We start from the raw sequence: 19,056 nt of genomic DNA, 5'->3' as shown, positions 1-19,056 counted from the left end.
TGGTTGTGCTTTCTTTGTTGCTTAATCTTTAAAGAACAGTCTGTTTTTGGGTGGGTTTGTGGACCAAAATTTTGCATATTCAAATTCATTCCCCAGCATTTGTACAGAACTGATCAGAACTGACCAGTTCTATGCACTGATCTGCACAGCTCAGATCAGAACTGTGCAGATCAGTGCACAGAACTGGTCAGAACTGATCAGTTCTGTGCACTGATCTGCATAGTTCTGATCTGAGCTGTGCAGATCAGTGCACAGAACTGGTCAGCTCTGATCAGTTCTGTGCACTGATCTGCACAGCTCAGATCAGAACTGTGCAGATCAGTGCACAGAACTGATCAGAACTGACCAGTTCTGTGCACTGATCTGCACAGTTCTGATCTGAGCTGTGCAGATCAGTGCACAGAACTGATCAGCTCTGATCAGTTCTGTGCACTGATCTGCACAGTTCTGATCTGAGCTGTGCAGATCAGTGCACAGAACTGGTCAGCTCTGATCAGTTCTGTGCACTGATCTGCACAGTTCTGATCTGAGCTGTGCAGATCAGTGCACAGAACTGGTCAGCTCTGATCAGTTCTGTGCACTGATCTGCACAGTTCTGATCTGAGCTGTGCAGATCAGTGCACAGAACTGATCAGTTCTGACCAGTTCTGTGCACTGATCTGCACAGTTCTGATCTGAGCTGTGCAGATCAGTGCACAGAACTGATCAGAACTTTATTTTTATTTTAAAATCCTGCTTTTGAAGGTATGTAATTTTAATGATTTTCCAATGCAGTAGCGTCAGGCATGGATGAAGATCAACACGCAAATTCAGGTCCTTCTAACAAATCACCAAATCAAGTGCCCCAAAAGCAAAAAAAGAAGCCAAGAGGCCCTACAAAAGGAATAAAATCCATGCCCGGGGTTCCAAGAAAAATTGAATGGGATCACTTGGACCGACCCACAGGGAAATGGGCAACGGATTACAAGAATCACATTGGCGAGATAAGTCGCGCAAAGGTTTCAATATTGATCAGAACCTGGGAAGATGTTTCACAAGGAATAAAAGACACTTTGTGGGAAGACGTCAAGGTAACCGGTTTTATTTTGGAAATTCAGTTGTACATATCTACGTGTCTTTTTCATGTGCTAAAAGACTTTCTTGTTCCTTTTCTTTTTCTTTCATTTAGAGAGAATTTCATATCACAGATGAAACTAAGAAAGAAGTTGTCTTAAAGAGTTGTGATAAGCGTTGGAGGGAATTCAAATCAAGATTGGCGACTGGTTGGATTCGGGGTACAAGGAAAAGGCCAAAAGATGAAAAGATGCCATATGATTTGTATAGTTATATAACTAAGGATATATGGAAGGAATTTGTGAAGATACGTACCTCCGAAGAAGCTGAGGTATAAAAATTATTCTTATTTAAAGTCTTGTTATAATCTAAGTTTTATTTTGTTGTAATAATTTCTTTTACCCCCCTAAAATTAGGAAATAAGTGAGAAAGCAAGACAAAGTCAATCTTTCAACATATATCCTCATCATATGGGACAGAAATCATATGCTGAAATGACAAGTGAATGGCAGAGAAAAGGGTACATTCCCTCAGTTTCTTCGTCATCTGAAGGTTCCTCTGCGTCTACAATTTCTTCAAGTTTGCCGAGTAGGACATGTTTATGGCTTCTTGCAAGATCGAAACCAGATGAGAAAGGAAATCCTTACTTGCCGGATGAGGGCACACAAAAGGTCAAAGAAAATATTGTAAGTTCATTTAACAATTTTGCGTAATGTTGTGATTCCTCTAATTTCATATATGTTCTTAAATATGAAACCAAGTGTTGAACTTTTCTCAAAACCATTTGATTTCATGTAGGATGAATGGAAAAGGAAACAAGATGAAGGGGAATTTGTTCCCAAAAGTGCACGAGATGATGTCTTATCTCGTGCACTTGGTAAGACTAAAGAAGGGAGACCACTAACATTTGGTGGTGGAGTAGGCATCAAAGCTGTGTGGGGGACCGGAGAGCGGCGTAGCTTTCGACGGTATGGAGATGCGGAGATGGAGGAAATGGAAGCAAGAGTGACCAAAAGGGTCAAAGATGAGACAATACAAGAGATGAACTCCAAGATGGATGCCATGGTCATGGAGAAATTTATCACATTTGCTAAAGAACTTGGTGTCCAAATACCAAGCCATATGAGGATAGACGCAAATGTTCATAGTAGTTGTCGTTCCGGGGGTTTAGATCCATTTGCCGACATTACGGTATGATAATTTGTGTTTTTCAAGTACTTTGTTTCTAGTTAATTCTATTGAACTTTTCTAACATGTTACATTGTATTTGCGTTATTGTTCAAAATAAATAATAAGGAACCTGTCCCGTGCCATCTATACCTGAACATAGGCTCGGAGAAAGTCTTTGTTGCCTATGGTACCATATGTCCAGAGTTGCTCCTTGATCACCACAACGACGTCACGTCCGATAACGTGAAAGTGAGCGTTGATGATTTTGAGCCCGCGTACAAAGAAGCTCCCGTCCCCGTGCCTTCTCAATATATTAAGAAACTTGCTCAAGCTCATGGTACCTTCACTCAGTGGCCAAAACATTTGGTGTCGCTTACGAATGAGGAGGTAACTAACATATGCATGATAATTTGAAGTAGAACTATTATACCATGTATGCTCACTAATATGTATATCGTTATTTGAAAATCATACCTCAGGTAAACAAGCCTACAAGTAAAGAGCCTAAAGGGAAAGGGAACAAAGGGAAAGAGATAGTGGTTGGGGGAAGTGGAACAAAAGCGTCCAACACTAAATCAAAAACCTATTTCCTTGAAAATTATAAAGTGCAAAATTTGAGTGGTAAGTGCAATGTGATGAAAACTATGATGTTGGGATTAAAAGAAGGGGAGCACGTTAAGGTACATTGCACTAAAAGGACATTCAATATGGAAAAGGACTTTGAAATTAGTGTCACCGTTGAAGACACCGATCAACTTCTCTCGGGAGCATGGCTCAATATATCAATAATACAAGTTTTTGCTACGTGAGTTACCTAAATTCATATTTTGCCCCTAAATTTGATTTTTATGATTGTCTTAACGTTCTTACACTCTATATTATAGGGCTTTGAGTGAGTTGTGTTTTCACGATGATTGTCACCCCAATAGTATTGGATTCATGTGCCCGGAGATGATCTCGGCCACCATGTTAAAGTCCGATGCAGATCGAATTCTATTGTACATCACGAGGTCCATGAGTGCACTTAGTTCTAAGACATTCATCTTATGTCCATACTACGAAAAGTATGAAAATTACTTTGAACTTCGTTTTTAATTGATTGTTATAAATTTAACTTTTTTTTTTCTAACTACATACGTTTATTGTTTGTATGTAGGAGTCACTGGATGCTTTTAGTTCTTTGCTTGTCTAAACGTGAGGTCTACATATTTGATTCTCAACAGAAGAAGAGAAATTTGATGATTAAGGAGCCACTAAACAAGTAAGTAAAGTATGCATATGAAAATGCCATTTTTGCCAAAATTTTTGCCTTAGGTTCTTTAGTTCAAAGTTGGGTTCGAAAACATCATTTTTGCCTAAAAATGACCTAGGACGACCCAAATAGCCTTAAATGTGAAATAATAGATTGTAAAGGGACTTAGAAAGTTATAACTATGCATATGAGACGTGTAATAAGTTTGAAAACATTCCTTAGGTTCTTTGGTTCAAAGTTGGGTTCGAAAACATCATTTTTGCCTAAAAATGACCTAGGACGACCCAAATAGCCTTAAATGTGAAATAATAGATTGTAAAGGGACTTAGAAAGTTATAACTATGCATATGAGACGTGTAATAAGTTTGAAAACATTCCTTAGGTTCTTTGGTTCAAAGTTGGGTTCGAAAACATCATTTTTGCCTAAAAATGACCTAGGACGACCCAAATAGCCTTAAATGTGAAATAATAGATTGTAAAGGGCCTTAGAAAGTTATAACTATGCATATGAGACGTGTAATAAGTTTGAAAACATTCCTTAGGTTCTTTGGTTCAAAGTTGGGTTCGAAAACATCATTTTTGCCTAAAAATGACCTAGGACGACCCAATTAGCCTTAAATGTGAAATAATAGATTGTAAAGGGACTTAGAAAGTTATAACTATGCATATGAGACGTGTAATAAGTTTGAAAACATTCCTTAGGTTCTTTGGTTCAAAGTTGGGTTCGAAAACATCATTTTTGCCTAAAAATGACCTAGGACGACCCAAATAGCCTTAAATGTGAAATAATAGATTGTAAAGGGCCTTAGAAAGTTATAACTATGCATATGAGACGTGTAATAAGTTTGAAAACATTCCTTAGGTTCTTTGGTTCAAAGTTGGGTTCGAAAACATCATTTTTGCCTAAAAATGACCTAGGACGACCCAATTAGCCTTAAATGTGAAATAATAGATTGTAAAGGGACTTAGAAAGTTATAACTATGCATATGAGACGTGTAATAAGTTTGAAAACATTCCTTAGGTTCTTTGGTTCAAAGTTGGGTTCGAAAACATCATTTTTGCCTAAAAATGACCTAGGACGACCCAAATAGCCTTAAATGTGAAATAATAGATTGTAAAGGGCCTTAGAAAGTTATAACTATGCATATGAGACGTGTAATAAGTTTGAAAACATTCCTTAGGTTCTTTGGTTCAAAGTTGGGTTCGAAAACATCATTTTTGCCTAAAAATGACCTAGAACGACCCAATTAGCCTTAAATGTGACTACTACGTATATAATTGTATTTACATGTGTAAATAAAGTATATAATTGCACTTACATGTAAAATATTCTTTGCATTTACATGTGTAAACAAAGTATATATAATTGCATATTTTATCGAATGTGTAGTGCTTTTCGGAGTTACAAGAGACTAGGTGGACAATCTAAGGGAACTAAATTAACATGGATTCCAGCACAGGTATATATATATATAATTAGTTTATTATTTACCTAAGAAATAAGTTTTTCAAAATTATAACATACAATGTGATAGAAATTTTACTTGTGTTATTTATTTTAATGCATTTAGTGTGCTCAACAACCGGGATCACTAGATTGTGGCTACTACGTCATGCGTTTTATGTACGACATAATAATGAATCATGGTAATAGTCAAGATCTTACTAAGGTATGTTCTCATAAACTACGTACTTTATATAATAAATTGAAGTACACAAAACTATTATATTGATCAATCGTTGATAAATTGAATTATTTACACTTTTTTAGGATTTTTCAAGAACATTGCCCTATTCACCGGAGGAGATTAATGAGGTGAAAGATTTTTGGGCAGATTACTTCATGAACAATGTCGAATTTTTAGCTTAATTTGTAATATGAACTTGATCTCTAGCTAGCTACGTACCTTTGTTGTAATAATTTTATGTTTGTTGTAACATGTTGGTTGATCGATCTATGACGAATTTAATTGCCTTTTATTGGGAACGTTAATTACGTTGTAAACTTTAGTGACAGGTATTAATTATAAATGTATTCCCGGTATTGGGAATGAAGCGTCTAATTTCAAAGACGATCATGTCGGAATTTCCAACTAAAATATTAAAAAACGAATATTTTTTTAAAAAAAATAAGTCATTTGCAACGCACGTTAGCTCAATGTGCGAGGCAAATGACTTAATTTTTTGGCGCTAAAATTGTCATTTGCAACGCACATTTAGCTAATGTGCGTTGCAAATGACTTTTCAGCACCATGCCTAAAAAGCTATTTGCGTCGCACATTTAGCTAATGTGCGACGCAAATAACTTTTCAGGCATGGTGCTGAAAAGTCATTTGCAACGCACATTAGCTAAATGTGCGTTGCAAATGAACCTTATTTGCGTCGCACATTTAGCTAATGTGCGTTGCAAATGACTTTTCAGCACCATGCCTGAAAAGTTATTTGCGTCGCACATTAGCTAAATGTGCGACGCAAATAAGGTTCATTTGCGTCGCACAAATGTGCGACGCAAATGACTTTTAGTCATTTGCGTCGAGAGCTTTTGCCACGCACGATGTGCGACGCAAATGTGCTTAAAAGTGCGATGCAAATGACCCTTTTTCCACTAGTGAAAGGGCGCATCAACTTCCTCAAACCCACGATCTCCATGACACAGTACAATTCCCAACACTTGTCATCAATGCAAATCATCCCTTTTCAAAAAAGAGAGGGAACTTTCGGACTTCTGACAGCTGGAAACCCACCCATTTAATTCTAAATGGACCGGGTCTGGGGGGCATGTTGTTTGGGCTCCCAATTGATTCTCAATTGGGCCACTAAGTCCAAAGCCCAATGGCTCTAAACAACAACATCAAACCTACCAATGGCTATTCAGCCATCCATTAAGGCCCAAGGCCCAATAACAATAAGTGACCTATGGGCATTTATTATGCAAACACTATAAATAGGCCGCCAAGGCTCACACCTCAAGGTACGTCCAATTTATCGCCTTAAGACTACTCTTCTAGAGAACTTCTCTCTAGAATCCGAGCATCATTCTTACTTAGGCATCGGAGGGGCTTTCCTCGGAAACACCCCCGAGGCCAGTGACTTTGCTCTTGTGCAGGTGAATTCGGACTCCACTCATTCAAACAAGCAAGATCTTCAACACATACAAAAGGGCCTTCATTCGAAGCCCATTGTTTCCATCTTTACAACACCGGAACAATATGTATGAGTGATTTTGAAAGGACATTTTTTACTATAAAGAAAAAGGTTATCATTATATAATACATTAAATAACTTTTACATTATATTGGGATAACTTTTAAGCATTTTGAGATGATTTTACATCTGTTTTATAATATTTTATTGTATACCGGAAGTAATTAAGAGTTTGTGCTACAGTAGTGTATAGAGAATTTTTTTTGCTAAAATGCTGGATATGTCTGAAATGTAATATTTTGGTTTCACAAATCTCAACTGTTCTTTCTTGTGAATCAGAATTGATTGTGAATCAGAATTGATCGTGAATCAGAATTGATATCAAAAAACATAATATGATATGTGTTGATTATTTTTAAAATTATTTTAAAACAATGAAAATGATTTTTTTCTTTTATTAAGGTCATCTTATAAGTTGACTTATATAATACTTCCTCCGTTTTTTAATACTCGTAACGTTTGGACTTTTGTCACTATTCATATAATCTACTTTGACTATTCGTAGTGTTTTTTATATAAGATAAAACATAGTCATGTGAGATCTTGTTAGATTCGCCTTAATGTATATTTTCAAAATATCAACTTTTTATAATTTTTGTGTAAAGAGAATTTAAAATATAAATGATCAAAGTTGTGCATTGGCATGCGTGAAACTAACAAACGTTGCGAGTATTAAAAGACGGAGAAAGTAGAAATATATTGGTCATAATTTCTTACTACGGAGTACTATGTAACACTTTATTAAAAATTGTAACGGGGCAATCTTAAAGGAGGGATAGTAAGAAGTAATAAAAAAAATAAAAAATAGCTAGATAAAGCAAAAATGATAAGATTTACTCTTTGTTAAAAATAAGCATGCTAGGTTCTGATTTCTGAAATTGGAGTTGTTAACATTAACACGTTTTTAAGATGCGTTTTCTTTTCTTTATTCAAATCTCGACAATAAAATGTGATGCAGCTTTTATACACGAGATTTTTAGGTGAAGTGGGAATAGGGTAAGTTATCTGTTGACTATGAAAATTAAAATCATTATGTAAATATGGTATAAAATCACAACAATTATGATTTATATGCCTACTTAACAAAAACATTACCTGCCTCTTTGTTTTTTTTTGTAATTATTTTAACTTTTAAGGTAAGAAGATCGCATTTTTAAACATTGACATCAAATTCCTTATTCTAATGAAATTGAAATGGATTTTTCTACCCAAATTATATTTGATGGATGATAACGTGTTCCTCACAATCTAACCAAATGAAACATATAATTACTCCTACAGATTATCATCTAACTTTTGTGCAGAAAGATTTACAAAGACAAATGATATAGACGGGATTCGATCTTATGTCATAGCCTCATAGGTATTACTCACATGACTTTAACCAACTAAGCCGTTAACCTAGCACCTTATCAAATTTTTAGTACCCCATGACTCCATGACTATCATATACATCCAACTTCCGTATCGTATTAAAATCTAAATATTTTGTGAAAGTCATAGGTAGTCGTTTTTTTTTTTTTTTTTTGACATTCAGTAGGTAGTCGTTTTGTGAAAGTTATAGGTAGTCGTTAGTTTTTTTTTTTTTTTTTTTTTTTTTTACATTCAGTAGGTAGTCATTAGTTGTTACATAAGAAGATTCCTTTTAATTGCAAAACCCTCCTTTAGGCTATGTTCTGTTCGACTTATTTTGACTTATTTCAGACAAAATAGGTTCAGTTAAGTTCAACAAAAATAAGTTTTTTTCAGACATTTTCATACACAAATAAGTTTATTTCAGACAAAATAAGTTATTTTCAAATAAAATAAATTCAGATAAGTTTAGTTAAGTTCAGTTAAGTTCAGATAAGTTCAAATAATATAAGTTCAGTCAAAATAAGTCTAATAGAACGGAGCTTAAAAATAATGTGTAATGGACTAATGGTTCTTTGATTGTAATTTCCAGGGACAAAACTTGAGTGACTCTAGTTGAAGTAAGCTCAAAATTGATTAAAAATATGTCCTTTAAAGAAGAGAATATCAAGTGTTCCGGTGTTGTAAAGATGGAAACAATGGGTTTCGAATGAAGGCCCTTTCGTGTGTGTTGAAGATCTTGCTTGCATGAATGAGTCGAGTCCGAATTCACCTGCACAAGAGTAAAGTCACTAGCCTCGGGGTGTTTCCGAGGAAAGCCCCTCCGATGCCTAAGTAAGAATGATGCTCGGATTCTAGAGAGAAGTTCTCTAGAAGAGTAGTCTTAAGGCAATAAATTGGACGTACCTTGAGGTGTGAGCCTTGGCGGCCTACTTATAGTGTTTGCATAATAAATGCCCATAGGTCATTTATTGCTATTGGGCTTTGGGCCTTAATGGATGGCTGAATAGCCATTGTGGTAGGTTTGATGTTGTTGTTTAGAGCCATTGGGCTTTGGATTTAGTGGCCCAATTGAATATCAATTGGGAGCCCAAACACCAAGATCAACTAAAAAAAAATACATTCATCCCGAGCCACATTTACGATTAGGAGCAAAATTGATAGCGTAATAGGTGTCAGGTTTTACCCAATCTACAATAATACAAGTTTCTGAGTATAGGAACATAATATGCCATTTGGTTGAACATTCTGAAACTTATATAACGCAACTAATGTAAATATATCAAAATTGGGATTACGAAACAAAATGGAACCAAATTCCTAGTACAATATTCGATAACAAAAAAAATAAAATTAAGCCCAAGATCTCTTTCTAGGAAGAAGATCAGAGATGTTAACCTCATCAATCTTAGCAGCAACAATAAAATCATTAATACTCAAACCACCAATAATCTGAGTCCACAAAACAGCAGTCACCTTATTATCCTCTTGCTGAAACACAAGAGAATGCCCTGCACTTTCAACAACCTTAGAAATCCTATCTTTCAACTCAACCCCAGCTTCAACATCCTTCAACTTCCACAAACATGTCAACTTCAACACAGTTTTACCATCTTCTTGTTCGTTTTCGAGTAATCGCCACCCGATAACCTTGAAGAGGAGCTGCTTAGCATCATCCTTAGACAAGGGAGTATCAGTAGGAGAGACAGGAATACATGACTGTTGCGAAAGAGCAAGAGCTATAGCTTGAGGAATGAGAATCTTATGTTCAGTGCTCATGTTTCCTAGGACTTTTTCGCCGAAGTTGCTCTCTAGTTCTTCTGGGAATGGATCTCTGGCTCCGAAATCGCCTAGGAAGTCTAATAACAAAGATATTGTACATAATTAGAAGATATTATATAATCAAATCTACCACTAATATGTTAAATATATTTACATAATTAGTAATAATATAAAGGATACATTATCCTTTATATTGATATTATCTCAATACCTGTGACCATGATTCTAGTGGTACGGCGCGTTCGAGGGGATAGGAAAGGGAGAAGGGTAGGAGGTGAGGAAGTAGTAGAAGAGGGTTTGATGGAAGGGTGGGGGTAGAAGAGGGAGGTGGTGGTGGATGTGGTAGCCATGGGAGGTGACTGGTGAGTGTGAGAGGGGAAGTTGGGGATAGAGTAAAAGATCACTCACTATTCTGTTTCTCTTGGGCTTTTTGAGGGGTAAAGGATTTTGGTGGCTAAGATGAAGTTAATGAATAATGAGTGATTGGGATAAGGCCCACAATTTTATTTTATTTTTATTTTTATTTTTTGTTTGTTTTACGGCTAGGAGTTCCATCGCCTTCGGCGAGTGGACTAATCTATGAGTTTGCATGGGTATCTCGATGTTGTAGATTTTTTCCGTACCTAAGACTCAAACCCGATACCTTAGTTAAGACTCAAACCCGATAACTTAGTTAAGACTCAAACCTGATACCTTAGTTAAGAAGCAATAGCCTTTTAACCACTTACGCCAACCCAAGTTGGTATAAGGCCCACATAGTGAGAGTATTACAATTATTTTGTGGCCGTGCTTGCATTCCAGAAAGTACAGTCAATTCCGGGCCAAGTTTTCGTGGAACTAGTGCTGGCCAGTGGCGAAGGCTACTGGTTTCAGAAAGTTTTGTACATAACAGGGATGTTTTTACCGATCTGGGAACAAACATGAGGATATTTCATAAATTCTGGAAAAACATGAGGGGGTTTTTGGATATTATACAGCGGTAAATTAAATTTCTTATAAACTTAAAGAGTGAGAGGGAAGAGTTGGGGATAGAGTAAAAGATCACTCACTACTCTGTTTCTGTTGTGCTTTTCTGAGAGGGGTACAGGATTTTGGTGGCTAGGATGAAGTTAATGAGTAATTGGGATGAGGCCCATATAGTGTGAGAGGGGTTACAATTATTTTGTGGCCTTGCTTGCATTCTAGAAAGTACCGTCATTTTGGGGTCAAGTTTTCGTAGAACTAAAGTTGGCCATTGGCGTAGAGATTTAAAAAACTGATCCGACCTGATAAATCGACCTGAATCGATCGAATCCTTAATCGATTATGACCCGAAATTTTGGTTACCCGATTCGAAAAGATCGATAATCGACTTTAACCTGATGCCGAGACTAACCGAGAGATGAACGATAACCGAACTGACCCGACCGGAATAATGATCTGAACCCGATTCGATATCCGACCTGACAATGACCTTAATCTTATTTTTATCGCATAACATGTTAGTGACTCGACTTGTGGAGTGAATATTGTACGCTTGAATACTTTGAGATGACCAAATCAGTTATGATCTTAACCCGGATCCGAGAGTGAACCCAACCTAAATTTTAAACGACCCTAAAAATTATTGAATCCGAACTTGACTACAAACCCAAGATTAACTGCTACAAACCCGATTCAAACACGAACATGACTCAACTCGAACCCGTCTTGTACCCGAAAGGGGAAAAAACCCGACATGACCTGACCTGCACCCGAGTTATTAAGTAACACGACCTGATCATGACCCGAGACCCAAAATGACCCGACACAGACACAACCCGATAGACCTATTTTGGCAGTTCCATTGGCAAGGGCCGGGTTAAGAAACAGCTTTCTTTATAACGGGGATGAATTTACGAATCTTGGAACAAACACGAGGATATTTCTTAAACTTTGGGGAAAACATGAGGGATATTTTGATATATAAATACAGCAGTGAATGAAATTTCTTCACCACTGTTGATAAAAGAGTTTCTTGACTAATCTTGACGAGGCTGATGAAAATCTAGGTAAGAGTAAATGTTGCAAGTCCTGCAAACCCAAATGACTGTCAAACTAGATAACTGCAAAACCTAAAGCAATAGGAATAATGGTCAAACAGGATCAGTTATTATGTATATTGGGAACCTGTGAAGTTAACCCACTCACAATGTAATCAAGCTTCAACTGAGCTCAAGCCATTGGCAAAACAAATCAAGTTTCAAGCATAGTATACTGATGGGGTTAGATCGAGATAAATTATAATCGAAATCAAACTATGAGAGCGTCTATAACAACCCTGGATACTTCATCAGGCAACAAAGAATAACATTGGTTCCAAAGCCACAAGATAATAAGAATATACAAAATGGTTTCCAAGTACGACAAGTTGAGATACTAATAAGTTGTGATTTGGGACGACAGCCCAAACAGGTAATGACATACTAAGCATCAAGTCACGCAGACAAACAGAGCTCAGACGGAGCAACTAGGTTTCAAAATAGACTGGATCCAAGTTACAATAAAGTTTTAGACATGGTCTTTTTCAGAAAGCCAATCGCAGAAATAACCTAAAATTTTCATCCTAGTAAGCCTGAGACACAAGCACACAACAACAAAAACTAGATCATAGCACCTCCAGTCTGATGAAGCATAGCGTCTATCTCATCACCATCCTCCATTTCCAACTGTTGCAAGACATTCAATAAGAGAAACTATTAATAGAGGAAAGCGAGCAAAGAAAGATATCTGGAGATAATCCTACTGTTCGGACTAAGGCCTAGAAGATGTGAAAATTTCGCATAGACAATCAACCCAAGGTATGTGATACAGAAAAAGAAAGAGGAATGAAGAAGAAAGAACCTCGTCAGGAGTCTGCTCGGCTCGAAGTCGACGTCCATCAAACAAGAAAGCGATAGAGTTCAATTCCACTGACTGTCGGTCACAATAAGCATTCATAAGCTTCTTCAGTTGTGTAGACCTCTTAATACGGAAGAAGACTTCATTGCCATCCTAAAAACACACCCCAAACAAAAACACATTAAGAACTGAAGCATTCCTGATGCACATACCCAAAACAGATAAAAAAACATTCAAGTGCAGTAAGCTTTTTTTAATTCGAGGGAAGTGCAAGCTTAGTTTCTGATAAATATCAATCCAAGCACTAAATCAGAAACCATGGCTAGGAATACAGGACATATTGAACTTGACACTTCAACCAAACCGTGTGGCAAGAGAAAAGAGGGGAAAGTCACCACAAACACACACATGGTATGATTTCACACCAACACAGCTTTAAGGGCCTTGTTTTTCTCACCTTAAAATTAAAGTTCTAGGGAAAATAAGTCTAAATACATTTTGGGATTTTGATAAGTTGACATAAATTTAGACAAGGGCAACAAAGTTCATTTCACGACTAAGTTCATCAAACAAGGACCCAAAAAGTTCGAATAAAGTCCAAATAACGAGGGTTGAACTCTGAAAAGAACATAGCCCAACACCCATTCAAGCACATTTCAGTTGTCCCAATTGGGGCAGGGGGGCAGCTTGTGTCATACTATCACAACATATGTGACTTGCTAAATCCAGCAGCATACCCGACCTTGCTTCCAATAATGGGCATCTCATAATCTAGCACTCGCATAAAGCAGACATTTATTTTGAAACTGGAAAATGCATAAACTTATAAAGCCAAAGAAGATACCAAATTGAATAAATCAAACAATGAGATACTTACCTCGCCTAATTACATTGACAGAAGATAATTTATTGAACTATAGAGAAAATAAAAGCTAATTTGCTATAGTGCACAATGGGAAAGTAGGATGATTGATGGCTTACGTTCGTGGACAACTTATTGGTAATTACATTGTAAACACTGTGTATCAGTAGTCTTACATATCAACCACTCATAATAAATTAGCGGTGTAATACAATCACTCCCTTTTTAATCCTCGGGTTTTAAAATTCTAATAGCATACTAATAAATTCTCCCAGTAAATAACTAGAAACATTTTACTACATCAATTAGTATCCTACAATCATGTGTAATAAACAAAACACAGAGCAACTTCATCCAAATTTTCACAATCACATCAAAATTCCGTGAATAATACACCTACAACCAAAGAATACGCAAAAATCCTCACATTTCATCAATCATAACTCTTTCTGAAGTAACTCAGTGTTTCAATAAAGACAATCAAAATCCTCACCATCATAAGTTGCCTCTATCGCACACTTATAAACATCCATTTACCCTAGCATACGAAAATTCCTTAAATATTTACACTCAAATCAGCAATTCACCCCCAAAACGTCCTGCAATTCAAGCAGAAACCAATAATGTTCCATTACAACCAAACAAAATAAATTAATTTCTTATAATTTATAAAAACAAGTTGTATTTGTTTGTTCTACTTTTTCAACTTATTTGAAATAACTCGCCATGAGCAGATCAATTTAAGCAACTGCCTAAAACCAACACAACACACTCAAAACCCTAAATCATGTATTATTCAAATAACGCGATTCACGAGCATAAAAAATTAAGCAAAACTAAGCAAAATCAAAACAAACGATAAAAATAATTAGAAACAAAAATCAAACTATAACAAGCAGTAACAACCCTCGAATTATGCGAGAAAAAAAAGAGGGAAATAGGGGGATGGAAATTGAATAGTATGCACAAAAATCACAGAAAAATAAACCCTAACTCAAAAATAAAATCTAAAATCAAAATTACCTGACCCTTGACTTTAAGATTGATGTGAGCAGCTTGGTCACCACCTGGCTTCTTGTCTTCCTCTTGAGTTCCTGACATTTTCTCTCACTACGACTGCGCACAGCTTCCTTTTCACGCCAACAGGAACAAACACTCGCTCTCTCAATGCACAGCTTTCTTCCTTTTTTTTCAATTTTCAGCCTCTATTTATTTATTCATTTCTCGCTTCAAAATATTTTTGGAGTCCCGAAGCCCAATAAAAATCAAGGGCTTTGTTTTGTACATAATCCCCCAGCCCAATAATAAAAATATAGTTTTGGTTTTACTGCCTTCGCCCATTTTTCCTTTTTTTTAAAAAAAAAATATGTGTAGACCTATCAAACGGGTCGGACTGGTCGGGTCGTAAAAAAATTATTTCTGGGTCGAATTGGGCCGACTACTTTTGGGTTCGAATTTGCAAATGTTTGTTTAAAACCCAGAATTTTTGGGTTGGGAGATTTTAAAACGCGCATTATATTTTCATTAATTTATGTAATAAATATACAAAATACGGGCACAAATTAACAAATATTCCTACACGAGTTTATATTTAGTCAAATTCAACCATAAGATGGCTTATAATTCAAATTAAAATCATATTACACACAACAATAGTAAAAACAACGTGTTTATTATGCTGAAATTTTCTCATAATCTCATTTATTATTATAAATAAAATGATTTTCAATCGGTCGGGTCAAAAACGGGTTCAGTCAGGTTTTGACCCATTATTTTTCGATTTTCTTGGGTTCGGATAAAATCAGGTTACGGGTTACAAAATCTTGTTCAATACCCAGTATTTTCGAGTCGAGTTCGAGTCGGTTTTCGGATAGGGTCGATTTTTGACGGGTCTATGCATATGTATTCGGTCCTAGAATTTTAAATCTATGATATTTTTATGAGGAGTCACAAGGATGATGAAGGTGTGTTCGGTCGTAGAATCTTAGGTCTCATGTCTTAGGTTTTCGTGATCTTTGGTTTACACTCCTTGAAATTTAACATATTAATTAAAGCAATTGATGTTAGAAGATTTGGTTGCTTTTGGAATTTGGAGTTTGCATTTATGTGTAAACATATTTTTGTTGAAATCGTTTTGAATATTGCTAATGTGCTACCGATCCGGAAGACTATGCTTCACTCGAGTTAACTCCAAAACCGTAGTCAACTAAGAGTGTTCTAAATAGTTGTCTTGAACGATATATATTTTTTCGTAACATAAAATTAGGAAAATTTGTCAAAAATGTGCTTTTGAAACACAAAATTTGTGAGAAATGACCTTTTAAAAAAAAAGTTGTCAACCAAGGCCCAAATTGGATTTTTTTTTGGTCAATTTCCGGCAGTCAACCATCACTTTCCGGCGTTGACTGGCGCGTGACAAGCACGTGATTGACTTTTACCCATTTTTTTATTTTTTAAGATTTTCCCTCCAAATTTAATTCCCCACCCCACTTGCCCCAACTAACTTGTTAAACTTTTTTTTAAAAAAAAAATCGATCCTTCTCTCTCTCTCCTGCTGAACCCCTTCTCCGCCTCTTCCCCCATTTATTTCTTCCTTCCAAGCTCGAATTTCTGGTGGAAATTAATCAAATTCGCGACTCCCAAGTGTTATTCGGTGATTTTCGTACCAGGTAAACATTAAAGCCCTAATTTGTTTTGTCTCAATTCTCCAATTTTTAGAAACTTGAAATTAGGGTTCTTTAGCTTGATTTCTTGCCTACTCTATTATACAGGATGAATGTGACCAAGAGAAAGGGTAAGACATGTGGATGTGGTTTTCCTGTAGTTCAAAGAACTTCATGGACCCATGAGAATCCTGGACGAAAATTATTGGGCTGCAAGTTCTATGATTTCGCGACTGGGAAGGCTCGTTGTGATGCGTTCGATTGGGTGGACGAAGAAATTTTGGAATGGCAGAAGGATGTGACTAATGTACTCATTGCTGAGAAACAGCGATTGATTGGTGAAGTGAAAACCCTCGAGGCAAGGATTGATTGTATTCAACGTGATAATAACCGGGTGCACGAGGAGCATGGGAAGATGAAGGTTAAGTATGAGAAGATGAAGAAGATGACAGAAGGTGGTGTGAAGGAAGGGATTAGGAATGATCATTTGTTAGTTATGATATGTGTTTGTGCTATCGTTTCAATTATCGTTAGTGCAATGTACGTTAAGTTTGTTGGTTAAGCAATGCTTAAGAATGTTGTGGTCACTAGTTGATTTAGTTTGTTGGTTAAGATTAAGATGCTTGAAGTGCGTAGTTGTAAAAGTTTAATGAAAACTTTATGTAAGCGTTTGTGTTTTGATGAATAAATTCTAGAAATATTATCGTAAAGTATGTTTTTAATCCTAATTCTTGGAAAAAAAAAACTAGGAAAATACAAAGGATGAATGGTCTTGGGCAAGGTTTTACCAAAAAAACGAGAGCAACAAAATAAAAAACCGATGACCAACATAAAAAACTGAGGACAACATAAAATATCGAGAACAACATAAAATACCGAGAACATCATAAAAAGCCGAGGACAACAAAAAAAACCGAGAACTTAATTAAAAACCGAGAACTTAATAAAAACCGAGGACTTAATAAAAAACCGAGAACTTAATAAAAAACCGAGAACTTAATAAAATATCGAGAACTTAAAAAAACCCGAGAACTTGAATTATAGATGGAGTAACCAAAGTTGAATTTTACAAAGTCACCACAAAATAACTTAAAAAGTTGATTGTTTTAAACTAACCAAAAGTACACAAAATAAGGCAAATGTTGACTTTTACTACATAACTAAAGCTGACTTTTACAAACTTAGGTGTTGTTTTGAGAGATGCAACTCTTTTGGGAAGGTTGTGAGCCTTGTATGGCATTCACAGAGGTTGTTTTCTTCTTTTTAGGGACATATGCACTCTTTCCTTTGGTTTGGGAGGTGGTAGCTGCTGTGGCCTTCTTCTTGCCTGCAACATGCTTCTGCTTCATTGGCCTTGGTTGTGGCCTAGGTACTGCATTTGTGGTTGGGGGCTAGGTGCTGCAGGATGTGATGGTTGTGGTTGTGATGGATGTTGCTGTGCAGGCTATGCTGGCAGTGGTTGTGCTGGCAGTGGCCTTGTTCTTGGCCTCCCCCCTCTGTTTTGAACAACACCATCAGCCATGGGGGGTCTGGTACAGCTCTTTTGGTAGTGGCCCAATTTACCACACCTCTTGCACATGTTTTGCCTCTTAGGTCTGTTCACCCAACTGCTTCCCTTCCCCTTCTTTCCTTCCCCTTCTTTCCTTCCCCTAGCTCCTTTCTTCTCTTCCTCTTTGATGGCCTACCAGGCATAATCTTATAAGATGGGGGGAGAGGTTGTGGATATGGTGTTACTTCCCATTGATTTTGTCCAGGCATTGCATTGAATTTGGGTGCATAAGTTTTGGCATAAGTTGCAACATGATAGGCTTGATGAACATAATCTTCATAATCAAGTCTCCTTTGGGATAAACAAGCCAAGGCATGCCAACAAGGGATCCCCATCAATGTCCACCTGTAGCAACCACGGGATTTGTTCTCCAGATTCACCACAAAACAGTCTCCACCATGTTGAACCTCAAAAACATGCAAATCTGCTTGTATCAGCCTCATGTTGTATATTTCCTTCTGCCCCCTTTCTATCATCTTCACAACTGAAGGCATGATTGTACCCTCAAAGTTTTTCAAGCCTTGTCTCTTTGCACAGCATCTCATCATCACATATCTCCTGATCCATTCCATCAGAGACAAGATAGGTTTTGTCCTTGCATCCTTCAACACATTGTTGAAGCTTTCACAACAATTATTCAACAGCATTCCTGACTTGGCCCTAGGACTAAAACCATGCCTAGACCAATTACTAACAGGAATTGTAGTGAGGTAATTGAAAGCATCAACACTGAGCTTCTTAATCTCAGCCATGTTTTCTTGGAATTCATGTTGTACATTAAAAAACAAAAAAAATTTCAGAAACTAAGACCAACAGATGACTCACTAAATCTCAACAAAAAAATGGATGTGAAGGTATTAGTTTACTTTGGTTGATGACCTTGCTGCCTTCCAAAAGAACTCCTTGTAAACCTCCCCTGGGAATTTAAGTTTGAAGTTGGCCCATATATGCCTACAACAGAACCTTGTTTCAGCATTTGGGATGACTGTTCTGAAGGCATCAAACAACCCCTACATTGTCACAGAGATGCATTAGACATATCTTTAGTTAAGTTGACTTTCACATTATCATAGTGACCTAAGTTGACTTTTACAAAGAACCATTGATACAAGTGTGAGTGAAGCAAGTGTGAGTGAAGCAAGTGTTAGACTTTTCAAAAAATGGATTAGTTGAGACATAAGCAGTGAGTGAAGCAAGCAAAGTGTAGTGAAGCAAGTGTGACTGAAGCAAAGTTGACTTTCACATAGTGACCAAAGTTGACTTTCACATAGTGACCAAAGTTAACTTTCACATAATCCCAAACCAAAG

General features: G+C 36.6%; 4 protein-coding genes across 4 annotated transcripts; 1 reads left to right on the top strand and 3 right to left on the bottom strand.

The window, feature by feature from the left end:
- Nucleotides 1–2,721: 2,721 nt before the first annotated feature.
- Nucleotides 2,722–5,364, top strand: LOC130459783 (ubiquitin-like-specific protease 1). The gene is made up of 6 exons (XM_056827330.1): nucleotides 2,722–3,028; nucleotides 3,108–3,287; nucleotides 3,380–3,484; nucleotides 4,867–4,936; nucleotides 5,048–5,146; nucleotides 5,248–5,364. The coding sequence occupies exons 1-6, from the start codon at nucleotides 2,859–2,861 to the stop codon at nucleotides 5,344–5,346; spliced, it is 723 nt and encodes a 240-aa protein (XP_056683308.1). The 5' UTR covers nucleotides 2,722–2,858; the 3' UTR covers nucleotides 5,347–5,364.
- A 3,943-nt stretch (nucleotides 5,365–9,307) lies between these two features.
- On the bottom strand, nucleotides 9,308–10,265 carry LOC110788713 (probable pterin-4-alpha-carbinolamine dehydratase, chloroplastic). The gene is made up of 2 exons (XM_021993361.2): nucleotides 10,027–10,265; nucleotides 9,308–9,892 (listed from the first exon to the last, which is right to left on the bottom strand). Exons 1-2 carry the CDS (start codon nucleotides 10,163–10,165, stop codon nucleotides 9,387–9,389), a joined length of 645 nt encoding a protein of 214 aa, XP_021849053.2. The 5' UTR covers nucleotides 10,166–10,265; the 3' UTR covers nucleotides 9,308–9,386.
- A 1,881-nt stretch (nucleotides 10,266–12,146) lies between these two features.
- LOC110788712 (small ubiquitin-related modifier 1) lies at nucleotides 12,147–14,720 on the bottom strand. Its single transcript, XM_021993360.2, has 3 exons — nucleotides 14,560–14,720; nucleotides 12,678–12,827; nucleotides 12,147–12,502 (listed from the first exon to the last, which is right to left on the bottom strand). The coding sequence occupies exons 1-3, from the start codon at nucleotides 14,635–14,637 to the stop codon at nucleotides 12,437–12,439; spliced, it is 294 nt and encodes a 97-aa protein (XP_021849052.1). The 5' UTR covers nucleotides 14,638–14,720; the 3' UTR covers nucleotides 12,147–12,436.
- A 3,078-nt stretch (nucleotides 14,721–17,798) lies between these two features.
- LOC130472104 (uncharacterized) lies at nucleotides 17,799–18,813 on the bottom strand. The gene is made up of 2 exons (XM_056842543.1): nucleotides 18,615–18,813; nucleotides 17,799–18,426 (listed from the first exon to the last, which is right to left on the bottom strand). The coding sequence occupies exons 1-2, from the start codon at nucleotides 18,746–18,748 to the stop codon at nucleotides 17,799–17,801; spliced, it is 762 nt and encodes a 253-aa protein (XP_056698521.1). The 5' UTR covers nucleotides 18,749–18,813.
- Nucleotides 18,814–19,056: the final 243 nt, after the last annotated feature.

Source organism: Spinacia oleracea, chromosome 4 (assembly GCF_020520425.1).
Source record: "Spinacia oleracea cultivar Varoflay chromosome 4, BTI_SOV_V1, whole genome shotgun sequence".
NCBI classification, from domain to species: Eukaryota; Viridiplantae; Streptophyta; class Magnoliopsida; order Caryophyllales; family Amaranthaceae; genus Spinacia; species Spinacia oleracea.
Note: the sequence above shows the minus strand (reverse complement) of the source record. Positions and strands in the feature narration are given on the sequence as shown.

Excerpts from the sequence above, each read along its gene's own strand:
- LOC110788713 (XM_021993361.2), bottom strand. The coding sequence starts at position 10,165 with ATGGCTACCACATCCACCACCACCTCCCTCTTCTACCCCCACCCTTCC. Across the intron at positions 9,893-10,026 it reads CACTAGAATCATGGTCACAG|ACTTCCTAGGCGATTTCGGA; the intron begins GTATTGAGATAA and ends CTTTGTTATTAG.
- LOC130472104 (XM_056842543.1), bottom strand. The coding sequence starts at position 18,748 with ATGCCTTCAGAACAGTCATCCCAAATGCTGAAACAAGGTTCTGTTGTA. Across the intron at positions 18,427-18,614 it reads CAGCAAGGTCATCAACCAAA|GCATGGTTTTAGTCCTAGGG; the intron begins GTAAACTAATAC and ends TAATTGGTCTAG.
- LOC130459783 (XM_056827330.1), top strand. The coding sequence starts at position 2,859 with ATGAAAACTATGATGTTGGGATTAAAAGAAGGGGAGCACGTTAAGGTA. Across the intron at positions 3,288-3,379 it reads TTATGTCCATACTACGAAAA|GAGTCACTGGATGCTTTTAG; the intron begins GTATGAAAATTA and ends GTTTGTATGTAG. Across the intron at positions 3,485-4,866 it reads ATTAAGGAGCCACTAAACAA|TGCTTTTCGGAGTTACAAGA; the intron begins GTAAGTAAAGTA and ends TCGAATGTGTAG.
- LOC110788712 (XM_021993360.2), bottom strand. The coding sequence starts at position 14,637 with ATGTCAGGAACTCAAGAGGAAGACAAGAAGCCAGGTGGTGACCAAGCT. Across the intron at positions 12,828-14,559 it reads ATCTTAAAGTCAAGGGTCAG|GATGGCAATGAAGTCTTCTT; the intron begins GTAATTTTGATT and ends GTGTGTTTTTAG. Across the intron at positions 12,503-12,677 it reads CCGAGCAGACTCCTGACGAG|TTGGAAATGGAGGATGGTGA; the intron begins GTTCTTTCTTCT and ends GTCTTGCAACAG.